The following is a 12724-nucleotide window of genomic DNA, read 5'->3' as shown; positions in this document are numbered from 1 at the left end:
CACTTTGCCCTGGAGTGAAACAGATGGGACGTTCATATCAGCCAGTTGTTCAGCCATTAAAATGCAGCTTTTTGCTCCTAAAGCGTATTTGTTTCTCCCTCCACATCAGAGTTCTCCAAACCTTTTGAGCTTACAGGCACTTTTCTGGCACAGCGTGGTGGGTGCAGCCACAAAATGGCTGCTACAAAATGGCTTCTGCGGGAGGCAGAGCCAGCTGCAAAATGATCAGTGCAGGGTAAATTAAGTCACACAGATCTTTGTGCTGTGGTGGCAGCTGTTGTCAAAGCCAACATTTTAAAAAACCTGCACAGCCAGTGAAATCACCAGTAGTCAGTCAGAAGCCTTTCTGGGCAAAAGCTCTACTTAGCCCCACCTACTTTCTAAACCCCCCCCCCAACTTGGCAGGTGCCTTGTACCCAAGGGCACTTCGATGGTGACCCCTGCTCCACACCTCGACTCCTCTTTCAGAAGAGTGCAGGAGTAAAGCCAAAGTATATGAAACTGAAATAATGGTTCTTAGACCTAGGGCTAAAGTTAAACCAGAAGTGCTCTTGGTTACTGATAGTATCCTAGCCAGTGTTCCGGAGATGCTCAGAATTGTGCCAGTGTTCCTTCTAAGCTGAGTTAGTGTGAGCTAGCTCACAAGTTTTTAGCCCCTGGCTCACACATTTTTCTCTTAGCTCAGGAAAAATGGCCCCAGAGCCATTATTTATGCAGTAGCCAAATTGATCCCTCACAACTTTAATGCCAGTAGTTCACATGAAACAGAGTTTTTGCTCACAGGACTCCACAGCTCAGAGGGAGCATTGGTCAATACCTGAAAAATTTTCGCTTCTCAAGGGCTAAAAATTTTCAGGTACCTAAAGATACTTTTTTCTTCCTCCTCGAGCTGTACTTGTGCTCTCTCCCCTATGACCAATGCAGTTTAGACCCATTAGGTTTGTAGTGGGCCAGAACTATACAACACTCCTTGATCCGGTCCTGTGTAAATTATACCTCACAATGGGCATCCCAGTGGCACAGAGATGGGGAATTGAATTAAATGAACTGAGCTGTGTGCTGTAGAAGAAGTCAGACTATAGTGCCCTCCTCAGCTCATTATTGAAATCTGACTGGAGAGGGAAAGTTCCTTTTTGATTCTGCTTCTTCCTTTCAAAACCACAAAGGAGCTGGCCTGGTGAGTTTGTCTCTTTGCTTGTTGCGGCCTTTGTGATTTTCATGAATTTAGTATCTTCAGCGGCACGGCAGCCTCACATCAGGGCAAGCAAGGGCAGTCAGGGTTACTGGAGGAGCATCTCCTATGGTCTGCTGTGCCTTTCTGAAGACTGCTAGGTGGTGTGGTAGTGATGTGAGGGAGGCGGAAAGCAAGACTTGTTTCCCTGATCTTTTTGTCTCTCTGCACAGGAGGAGTTGACCAGCACTAGCGTGGAACATATCATAGTCAACCCCAATGCGGCCTACGATAAATTTAAGGACAAGCGAGTGGGCACCAAAGGGCTAGGTAAGTGTTTCCAGAGGTCCATATCTAAATATGCTGCTGAGAGAAGCAACAGATCCAGATCTAGAGTTCCACCCCCAACAAGCATGTTGTAATAGCTCTGAACTTCCATGACAAATAGGTGGTCTGGTTCAAAACAAATTGTCCTTTGTCCAGAAAGGATTGACTCTGTCAGGATGGTGCTATATAGAATGGACATGAATCTGTCATAGAATCATAGAGCTGGAAAGGACCTCCAGGGTCATCTAGTCCAATCCTGTGCACAATGTAGGAACTTCACAAATACCTCCCACTCACCACATACATCCTTTGGGACCCCTGCTGCCTGCCTAGAAGATGGCAAAAACCTCCAGGATCCCTGACCAAAATGGCCTGGAGAAAAATTGCTGATTCATGCCAAAGTGGCAATCAGCATTTCCCTGGGCATATAAGAAAGGTCCATGAGAACTCAGCTGAATGGTCCCACAGGTACCGGTAACTTTAATTCAACATATGAACATTAGAGAAGCCATGTTGGATCAGGCCAATGGCCCATCCAGTCCAACTCTGTGTGTCACAGTGGCCACAACCAAGGTGCCATCAGGAGGTCCACCAGTGGGGCCAGAACTCCAGAAGCCCTCCCACTGTTGTCCCCCCCCCCAAGAACCAAGAATACAGAGCATCACTGCTCCAGACAGTTCCATCTATACTGTGTGACCTGGGGTGGAATTCTAGCAGGAGCTCCTCTGCATATTAGGCCACACATCCCTGATGCAGCCAATCCTCCAAGAGCTTAAAAAAAGAGAGCCTTGTAAGCTTTTGAAGGATTGGCTGCATAAGGGGTGTGTGGCCTAATATGCAAAGGGGCTCCTGCTAGAATTCCACTCCTGCATGTGGCTAATAGCCACTGATGAACCTCTGCTCCATATGTTTATCCAATTCCCTCTTGAAGCTGTCTATGCTTGTAGCTGCCACCATTTCCTGCGGCAGTGAATTCGACTGTTAATTATTTATCAGGCGAAGAAGTACTTCCTTTTATCTGTTCTAAGCCTACTGCTCATCGATTTCACTAAGTGTCCACAAGTTCTTGTATTGTGAGAAAAGGAGAAAAGTACTTCTCTGTCCCATGCATAATTTTGTAAACCCCTATCTTGTCATCCTTTAGTCATCTTTTCTCCAAGCTAAGGAGCCCTAACCTCTTATTTTCTTCATCCTCTGAATCATTTTATTTGCCCTTCTCTGTCTTTTCCTCAGTCCTTTATGAGGTGCAGTGACCAGAACTATGAACAATATTCCAAATGAGGCTGCACCATTGATTTATACAGGGGTATTATGATACTGGCTGATTTGTTTTCAGATAAAGCAAAGGATGATTTCAGTAGCTGTGTGTTCGTTCCATTGCACACATTTTAGAATACCCCTTAGCAATGATTGTTGGGTTTGTTCTAAACTGGACAAAGCAGTATTGTATGCAGGGGTGTCAAACTCATTTGTTATGAGGGCCAGATCACCCCTGCTCTAGAATGTAAAGACTGCTCCATTGGAAGGAATGGCAGTAGCTTTAGGGCACCTAGACAGTTACCCAGCCAGGCCTCTTCCAGCTCCTGTGCAAGGTGCGGAAGAGAAGTTAGTAGAATGAGTCAGCCCTCAGATATAACCTCATAGGACAGACTTCCCTTCTCAAAGCGAAGAGCCTGTGGGAAAGAGTTTGTAATTGTTAATATCCTCCTTTTCTTTTCTAGACTTCTCCGATCGTATCGGCAAAACCAAAAGGACCGGTTATGAGTCTGGAGATTATGAAATTGTGAGTAACTGATTTGTTCTGAGTGAATGCATCTAAAGAGAGGAGCAGCCTTATGGTGTGGCTCATTCGTGAGCTAAGGCCATCAGTCTGGCAGCCTGCCACAGATCAGCCTTGGCTGGGACCAAGCTGTATCGAGGCACAGGGGGCATGAGTGGATGGCAGTCATAGCAAATGAAGAATCAACCAGTGTAGGGACGAGCAAATGAAGAATCAACCAGTGTAGGGGCCTCAGATGTCTAACAGTCCTGTCTGGCCTTTTCACGCTGTGCCTCCCTGACTCTGTAGGCCAAAGGCAAAACCATCCCATGGCTCCCTGACTCCATAGCCCAGAGGTAGAATACATATTGAAGTTTGTGCTGGTCTCATTCTTCAGAAGTGACACAAACTGGTTCAGGCAATCCAAGTCACAAGCATAGACCTTGTTTCTTGATTTGTACCTTTCTGGATTTTTATCCCTTGGGTTGCATTCACGTGATCAAATGTTCTGTATAAAACAATTCTCTGCATGTGGAAGGGACTCTAGCTTTGTCTTTTCCCTGATGTGCTAGTTTTCTGCACACAGGTCATTTTCCATGAGGAGTTTTAACACCACAGTCTGTAGTGGCACAGTTCACGACAAGTTCATTGTCTTTCATTTCTGAGAACTAGAGATATTTTCCCTCCTCATTCAATGCTACTGCCAACCTTTGATGTTCCCACCTGTCTTTCCGAGTCCTTCAGGGAGAAAAACAAAGTGAATGCATGCAAAATCAACAGTTAATAGCACACCTTATGCTCTTGATTATCCCTTTGAAAACATCTTCTTTAAACCAGCTATGCTGTAGGAACTGGGGCGAAAAGAAATCTGGCTAACAGGTTCGAGGATCTCATTGTTTTGTTGTTGCTGATGACAGGAGACTCTTGTCTTTTTCTTAAGCTAGGGGAAGGACTTGGGGTGAAAGAGACTCCCCAGCAGAAATACCAACGCCTGCTGCATGAAGTTCAAGAGCTGACAACAGAAGTGGAGAAGATCAAGGTGAGAGTTTCCCTGTGCTGTTTTTTTTAAAGACAGTGGTGTGTGGGGGGGGGTCTCTCTAGTCCTGTTTCCAGTTCCCTTTTGACAGCTGTTGATTTGGCTTCTCTCAGTTCTTTACATCTAGTCTCCACCAAACAGGACACTAAGGTTAAAATCTTCCGTTAGAAGAAGATTTACGACCACCTGCCTTGAAATGTATTTGATGTGTACATCGGTTAGATCTCTGTGCTGCCGTTTCATTAAAACTATGACAGAGTTGTACAAGGCAGTCCTGGTTCCGCACCAAAGCATTAGTAAAGATGACATTCATTAAGTGGGAGACAATACTTCCATCTTCCAGCTTGGTCGGTTGGATTTGTTTATATACCTCATTTATATTCCACCTTTTCTCCCCAAAGGGGGGACCCAAAGCGGCTTATATTGTTCTCCTCTCCTCTATTTTATCCTCACAACCACCCTGTGAGGTGGCTGAGAGTGTGCGACTGGTCCCAAATCACCCAGTGAGCTTCCATGGCACCCGTGGTGATTTGAACCTGAGTCTCCCAGATCCTAGTCCAATCCTCTAGCCCCTGCACCACACCGGCTGTTCAGTGGCCCCTGCCTAAAGATACTTCAGTAGTAAAGATCTTTCAGTAGACAGGTGCTGCCTGTCTAAAGCTCTTCCAGTAGAAACAAGGACAGGGGACAATGGAGGGCTGGGTTGCCCTGGATCAGCATCAGTACCGGAAGGTGTTGCCCTGGATCGCAGATGCTCACATCACAGTCTGATGAAGACGTGTGATACAGCAGCATAGTTGAAGCTAAGCAGAATCAGCCCTCTGGGTGGGAGATTGTCTGGGGAAAGTTTTGGAGGGTAGCCCATGTTGGTTCTGCAGTGAAACATCTGGATTCAAGTCCAGTCGCACCTTAAAGACCAATAATATTTTCAGGGTATGAGCTTTCGAGGGTCAGAGCTCCCTGTGGCAGATACCCAATGCATTGGCCTTTGACCAGGGCCAGATTAAACCCTGTGGTGGCCCCTAGGCAGTCACAATTTTGGGACCCCCCTTGCAAATTATCTCAGAGTTGGAGCAGCCACACCACTGCCTATGGCCCCCGCTGCAGCCTGTAGGCAGCTTCTCCCCTTTGACAAAACTGCCAGAGAGAGGCAAACTTGGCATCAGCTGCACCAGGCAAGTTGGGCAAAGAGCTGCTCAGTTGCTGGCTGTGTGTGCAGGCTGGAAGGGCTGAAAGCAGGGGGGAAACCGGGGGACAGAAGTCGGCCTGAGGCACCTAAAGGCATGGGGGCCCATAGGCGAGTGCCTACTTGGCCTAATTGTTAATCCGACCCTGCCTTTGACCTTTGAAAGCTCTTATTTGTTGGGCTCTCGGGCGTTACTGGACTCAAAACTAGCTGTTGGGAGACACACTTCCACACCACTTTGGAGTTCCATAGAAGAAAAGCAGAATATGAATGAATTAAAATGGACCACTGAGCGCAGGCTTTTTCTCCTCCCGCAGAGCACCGTAAAGGAGTCCACGGCGGAGGAGAAGCTGACTTCTGTTGCCCTGGCTAAGCAGGTGGCCGGCCTGAAGCAGCAGCTGGTCTCCACTCACCTGGAGAAGCTCCTGGGGCCTGACGCAGCCATCAACTTAACGGATCCTGATGGCGCTCTGGCCAAGTAAGTTGGTGCAGAGTCGGTCCTTTGTTTGAGCCAGGATTTTATCCGAGGGCCTGTTTTCAGAGCTGAGAAGGTGAACTCTTCGGTGTGAAAATAAAGCAGGTCTGGTGGCACCTTAGAAGCTTAACATAGTTTTAAGAACATAAGAGAAGCCATGTTGGATCAGGCCAGTGGCCCATCCAATCCAACACTGTGTCACACAGTGGCCAAAAACCATCAGGAGGTCCATCAGTGGGACCAGTTTTCACATGGTCATGTTCACACGTTCTCCGTCATAGGCAGTATGTGTGAAAAGGTAATCTGCTCTGGCATTCCTCATCCCAGTTAGCGCAGCTAGCCTTTGCGCTCCTTAAGGTAAAGTTTAAATGAAGTCTTCCACCCTGAGACTCTAACTCGAAGCTGAGTTTGATCCCAGGTAGTCTCTGGTTTGGGGGAGGCTCATGCAGCAGCAATGCTTAGATCTAATTGGATCACAGGTCATGAGGGGGTTACAAAACCATGTCCAGTCTTTTGCCCTAAGGGATACAATTATCCCCATTGATAAACCGGCGTAACATAGACCACCAAATTCATTAAGCAGATACAGAACCAGGGTAGTTATTAGTAGTTATTACCACCAGTGCAGGAAGCCATGTGCCCTATAAAGCCTCGTGTCCTCTTCAATGTCTTAGGCGTTTGCTCATTCAGCTGGAATCAGCCAAGAGCGCTAAGGCTGCCCCTGCAGGTGGGAAAAGCCCTGCCAAAGCCCCTGCTGGCACAGGCAACACGGTGACTTACGAGCTGCATTCCCGGCCAGAGCAGGACAGATTCTCTCAGGCTGCTAAGGTAAGAACGGGAAGGGCTTAGTCACTGATGCCTCCCCAGGAAATGGGAAGGAAAGTTTAGGGTGGTGATGGAAGGGATGTTTGCATAGCGGCTCAGTGGTTTAGAGGTGGCCTCAGCAGATTCAGTCCAAACATACCTTTCTCCTGGAACAAGCTCTGAACACCCCCCCCCCTCCAAGGTGTACTCTTGTACTCTTTTCTAGACTTTCCATTGTAACGAGGAAATGTCTGCTGTACACAATATGACCATTCAAACCAATCATGCAGTATAACCATTAGACTATCCAGGAAGGAGCTGAGGGGAGTGGAATGGTGGAGAAGGGGATAGATCAGGAATAGAAGAAGAAGAAGATGATGATGATGATATTGGATTTATTCCCCACCCTTCACTCTGAATCTCAGAGTGGCTTACAATCTCCTTTACTCCCCCCCCCACAACAGACACCCTGTGAGGTGGGGGGGGGGGCTGAGAGAGCTCTCCCAGAAGCTGCCCTTTCAAGGACAGCTCTGCAAGAGCTCTGGCTGACCCAAGGCCATTCCAGCAGCTGTGTGTGGAGGAATGGGGAATCAAACCCCGTTCTCCTAGATAAGTGTCCGCGCACTTAACCACTACACCAGACTGGCTCTCCAGGAAAACTCCCACAACATCTACTTGTGAAGGTTCTGGTGCCTCCAGCAACCAGGAGGGAGAGGAGAATAGAAATATGAGGGTTCTGCTCGACCAGACACACTGGGAGCAAGGCACATCCCGGCGGCAGCAGCAGCCCTGTGAGCGCCTCCTGTCACCCTCTCCCCTGCCACCACACCTAGTAGCACTGCTTCAGGGATTCCTGAGTTGTTTGGGTGGGAGCTGGTCTGGCGTGCCAAGCAAAATTATCTGGGGTGGGTATTGGGAGCTGCCTTCCTCTGGGTTAGAGGGGTGAAGAAAAGAGGGAAAGGTTTGCCAGCATCTGGGAGTCTCTTTTTCAAGTGGGTGATGGCAGAAGATGGAGTAATTTTAGGAGGAAGCGTGCACGGCTGTGTTAAGTTAGAGAATCAAGAGTTGAAAGAGACAGCAGTGCGACGCTGGTGCTGAAGAGGAGCTTACAGGGAAGAGCCTGAATTGGTGACTTGGAATGGTCTGATTGTCGTGAACGCCTGGTTTGGGGTAATAAGGTAATAAATAATCTCTCATTGGATGATGTTAAGATTGGTTGCAGTCTGCCAGGAAGTGTTCTTGTGCCAGGCCCATTGGAATTAATGGAAAACTACTCAGGTTATGAGTTCTTGCACCATCTTTCATTCCCTTCAGTGCAGCTCATACAGGATTGTGCCACTAGAAGCTGCCAAGCCTGGTGGTAATAATGAAATCAGCTGGAGCGAAAGCACCTTACTGGAGTATATTTCAAGTCTGAAAACAAAGGAGGTTTCCAGGGAAGATAAAAAAGGGAAGGATAAAAAGTGAAAGAATTTAGTCTCTCATTTGCTCATTCTGCTCTGTGCAGATCGCAGAACTGGAGAAGCGTTTGGCTGAGTTGGAGGCCACCGTTCGCTGCGAACAGGATCCCCAGGTGAGCATTATGGGGGCAAGACAGGAGATAACATGATGATGTTGGGAAGTGGTGGGAAGAATCTAATAACACAGGGGTGTCAAACATGTGGCCCAGAGGCCAAATCAGACCCCTGGAGGACTCCTGTCAGGCCCCCAAGCAGCTGCCTGTCATCTGCTTCCTTCTCCCTCTCTTCTGCATCACAGCTTGCTTTGCCAGCCAGGCTGGCTCAATAGCACAGGAGCTACAGAGCAAAACCTCTATTTTCTCAATTGGCTGAGGCTCCTTGCTTGGGGAGGAAGGGGGCGAGGGAGAGCTTGCTTTGCCAGGCACAGCAGAGCTACTGAGCCAAGCCTCTCTTCCTTCAGTTGGCTGAGGCTCGTCCCCCTCCTGGTCCTCTGTGGAAGGAAGGAAAGAGCTAGAGCTTCCTTTGCCCAGTTCCCTGGGCCCCATGGAAGAAATACAAAGAGAGCATCTTTAAGGCTGAGTGCTAATATTTTAAGGATGTTTTAAGTTGATTTTTTAAAAAAATCTTTGTGTTTGTCTGTGTCCTTTATAAAGTTTATATCTCTGCTATCTAATCTTAAATAAGTACACACAGGGCCTAGCCCAACATGGCTCGGCCTGACAAGGTCTCATTTATGTCAGATTCAGCCCTTATAACAAATGAGTTCAACACGTATAACAGATAGAGATGCTGATGAATGGTTCCCTGCTCCATGGAGTGCGTGGTTTGCAGTATTTGTTCTCCTCCCCGTAATGCAACAGTGACAGCTACAAAACAAGTGAACTGTGCGAAGAAGTCCTGCATCTTCTTCGTGGTCTCTGTGCATCACACCCATGGGAGAGAGCGCGCCTGCGCTGATCCGATCGGTACTTAACAAGCCAAAGGATTTTCGCGCTCAGCTCCAGTGGGCATGCGCAAGAACCCCACCACGCATGCTCACAGAGTGGGCGCGGACATCCCATCAGTTCTTTTCTGACCGCCGCGCTGATCAGTTGATCTCCTCACTCCGGCTGGTACTTTTATTTACTTCCCCTTTCAAATAGCCACTTCTAATCTCATGTTACCTCAAAAACAAACCTAGTGAGATGGAGAAAAGTCGAAAACTTTACTCTCTTCAGCCCTTCGGATCCCCCCCCCATTTTCCCCCCCCTTCCCCGTTACGGAAAAGCAATGGAGGCGGGCTCTCTTGCCGACTCAAGTGCTGGGATCAAATTTCCCCTCCTGATTCGTTTCCTCCGCTCCTCTCCCTGCCGAGAGGGACTCGCAGTACAGATCTTCACCAATCCTCCTGACTAACGAGGAAAAAGCCAGCAATGTGCCTGTTCGAACTGCTTGCGTCGTCTCCCTAACTGATTCAATGGACTTCGATGTCTTCCAGCCTGGACAACACACGGCCCAACTCGCTATGTTGGTGCCGGAGCCCACTGAGAGCAAGACAAACTCTCATGGCTCTTCCCTTTCTGACGCCGACCGCTCTGACCTACGAGCATTCTCGGCATCGAAGTCGGAGTCCTCACTACCTTTCAGCAACTGCTGTGGGGAGGACAAGGGATTCGAGGTGGAAGCAGGCATGGCAAACATGACTTCTATCGTCATACGCCACTTGCCCACTGAAGGATCGGCATCGGAAGGATCAGCGTCGGAATCGGCAATCGCTTCTGTCTGACATTGCCGACTGAGCCCCCTGACGCTCAGCTTATTCCCGAGCCGAGTGCTTCCGCACTCCAGTTCATAGCACAAACGCACCTCCCATCGATACTTGTGGCTCCAAGCGCCAATGCCCCTCTGCTTGGCCAGTCTCGTGGGCACTGGAGCCAAAGCGCTCCCCCATACCGACGTTCGACCTCGAGGGCAGAGGCTCGTCGGCAGCGATGATGCTGACCCCCCCCCCCTTTTCTTTTTTTCACGTGGGTTCTTTCTATTCTTATAAAGACAGACTGCAGGAGGCACACACCGTGTCCCAGCAGCTTTTTGTTGCTCTTGTTCTAAGGACCTCTCAGGTTGGCCCAGCAATATGCAACCTCCCTTAGGTACTGGATGCTTTACCATCCATCATACTACAGTTGGCAACAACGACCTGGCTGCTCTATTATTGGATCAATGCTAGAAGAAGCATCTGCACAGCCCTCCAGAGCAGACTCACATGGCTCTGCCATCAGCACTGAATATCAGCATCTCTATGCACCCCCTGGCTGTTTTTGATGCAGATCAAGCCTTGCCTACCTCCACGCTGTTTCTTTACCCTGAGCTTTATGGTCTCTGCCTTTACCATCAGATGACCCTAATTCCTATGGCGAATGCATGAAAGCATTAGACTATACCCTGACGCTTTCTCCTATCAACTTCAACCCTCGACCACTGCAATGGTGTTTAACATCATTTCACTTGGCATTTGCTGTTTTAGCACCCACCCACCCACCCCCTTTCTAGCAGTAGTGCCATAAAGGAGTAAGAAGTTCGAACTACACCGATCCTTCCTCCAAGTTCCTCTCCTTGGCTGGATCATATGTGTACGATACATGAACTGGGGACTGAACTCTTTCTAGCCCCCCCTTTTTTGTGTGGGGGGGAGGGAAATTAACACCTTGGGCAGGACATTTTATTCAGTTGGTACCCTGGCGTTTAGACCCTCCGCTGCTCCACTCACACCAGCTACTGGCAGTTTATGTTAGAGCAACAACTCTCAGAAGCACTGCCTCCCCCACCCCCAGTATGTTCAGCATTCTGCTGTCAAACTAATTCAAAGGGGGCATGCTCTTGTCCTCACAACAACTCATCATTTGTAGTTGTTATTCCTGGATGCCAATCATGTCTTCGCTCTGCTGCCTCAGTCGGGTATTAGAACATATACTAAAGTTTTCCTGCTCAAGACAGTTGTTGTCCACTCTACTGCAGATACTATTTGGCATGAGATGCTCAGGAGTATCACAATGCCCTGCAATCTGGGTCTGCCTCCAGGTTCTATGCCACCCGGAACACAGCCTAGAACAAACTACAATCCTAGCACCAACCATCTGAACTCTACCAGGAGCAGGGTTCTGCCTCAGTACTAACCAACACCTTTTCTCTCTTACCTGAGAGAATGTAGTGCAGCTGCATCGGCTAACTGCCGGTTGAAGGCTCATATTAATACCAACTGTCCTTCTGGCAGAAGTCCCGTTATTCCTGTTCAGGGACTAAGCTCTTCTACCCTTCCAAGTTTCCACCTTCCCTTTCAGCACTTCATGGTATCAAGAACAGGACTGGGAGGCCTCTGCCTCATCAGGATCCACAGAGCACTAGATGAAGAAGATGATATTGGATTTATATCCCGCCCTCCACTCCGAAGAGTCTCAGAGCGGCTCACAATCTCCTTTCCCTTCCTCCCCCACAACAGACACCCTGTGAGGTGAGTGGGGCTGGAAAGGACTCTCACAGCAGCTGCCCTTTCAAGGACAACCTCGGCCAGAGTTTTGGGTGACCCAAGGCCATGCTAGCAGGTGCAGGTGGAGTGGGAATCAAACCTGGTTCTCCCAGATAAGAGTCTGTGCACTTAACCACTACACCAAACTGGCTCTCCAATTGACACTAGTACTAGACCCTCTAGTACAATTTTAGCAGGACTGCCCTGCGTGATATGCTCCTGCCAACTAATGTGAAGTAGGGATTGGCACCCCTAATTTACTGAGTGTGTATTCCCACTACATTTCAGTTGGACCACTTCACTTCCATTGGGCACTTGAATTCATCATGCATCCCTCTCAAACTATAACTCTCAGCCTGCTCTGCTTCCTAGGTTTAACCACACTCTTGTAACTGTTGGTTGCTAACTCCAAACAGAAAGAAAGAAAGAAAGAAAGAAAGAAAGAAAGAAAGAAAGAAAGAAAGAAAGAAAGAAAGAAAGAAAGAAAGAAAGAAAGAAAGAAAGAAAGAAAGAAAGAAAGAAAGAAAGAAAGAAAGAAAGAAAGAAAGAAAGAAAGAGGAAGACATCTAAAATCCTTTAAACATAGCCCAGTCCACAGGGACAACTATGAATGCTAGCCTGTGGGGTCCACACACGTGCACACATCATATGGGGAGTGCAGAACTTTCTCTTTTGAACATGTGCTCCGAACATGGTAAGAACACACAGTTTTCCATGTCTATCCTCGCTGGGCCTTATGGCTTCAACCACCTCGGTCCGGGTGCTTACCAGCCTCCTCATGCATGTCCTACATTAGAGACCCCCTGTTGCTCCACTTCTCCCTACTGCCCGAACCATGGGATTGGTGCATAATGGGAGCTCTTTCTGTTTTTCGGGACATCTCTCCAACTCCCTGTCCTTCCTTTTGGATCATTACAAACCAGTGTCTGATTCTGGAAGATGCACATGAATGATCCCGTGTCAAGAGCTTACCAGCCCTGACCTGGATAGCCCAGGCGAACCTG

At 48.3% G+C, this 12724-nt stretch overlaps 1 protein-coding gene across 1 annotated transcript in view; it reads left to right on the top strand.

The window, feature by feature from the left end:
- Nucleotides 1-12724, top strand: part of DCTN2 (dynactin subunit 2) — a 65125-nt gene that overhangs the window by 37475 nt on the left and 14926 nt on the right. Inside the window, exons 3-8 of the mRNA XM_060252125.1 lie at nucleotides 1405-1501; nucleotides 3220-3281; nucleotides 4198-4296; nucleotides 5797-5957; nucleotides 6629-6782; nucleotides 8266-8331. Coding sequence (XP_060108108.1) covers nucleotides 1405-1501; nucleotides 3220-3281; nucleotides 4198-4296; nucleotides 5797-5957; nucleotides 6629-6782; nucleotides 8266-8331 — 639 coding nt within the window. The remainder of the gene's footprint in view (nucleotides 1-1404; nucleotides 1502-3219; nucleotides 3282-4197; nucleotides 4297-5796; nucleotides 5958-6628; nucleotides 6783-8265; nucleotides 8332-12724) is intronic.

Source organism: Heteronotia binoei, chromosome 13, assembly GCF_032191835.1.
Source record: "Heteronotia binoei isolate CCM8104 ecotype False Entrance Well chromosome 13, APGP_CSIRO_Hbin_v1, whole genome shotgun sequence".
Classification (NCBI taxonomy): Eukaryota; Metazoa; Chordata; class Lepidosauria; order Squamata; family Gekkonidae; genus Heteronotia; species Heteronotia binoei.
This window is presented reverse-complemented; position numbering and strand designations above follow the sequence as displayed.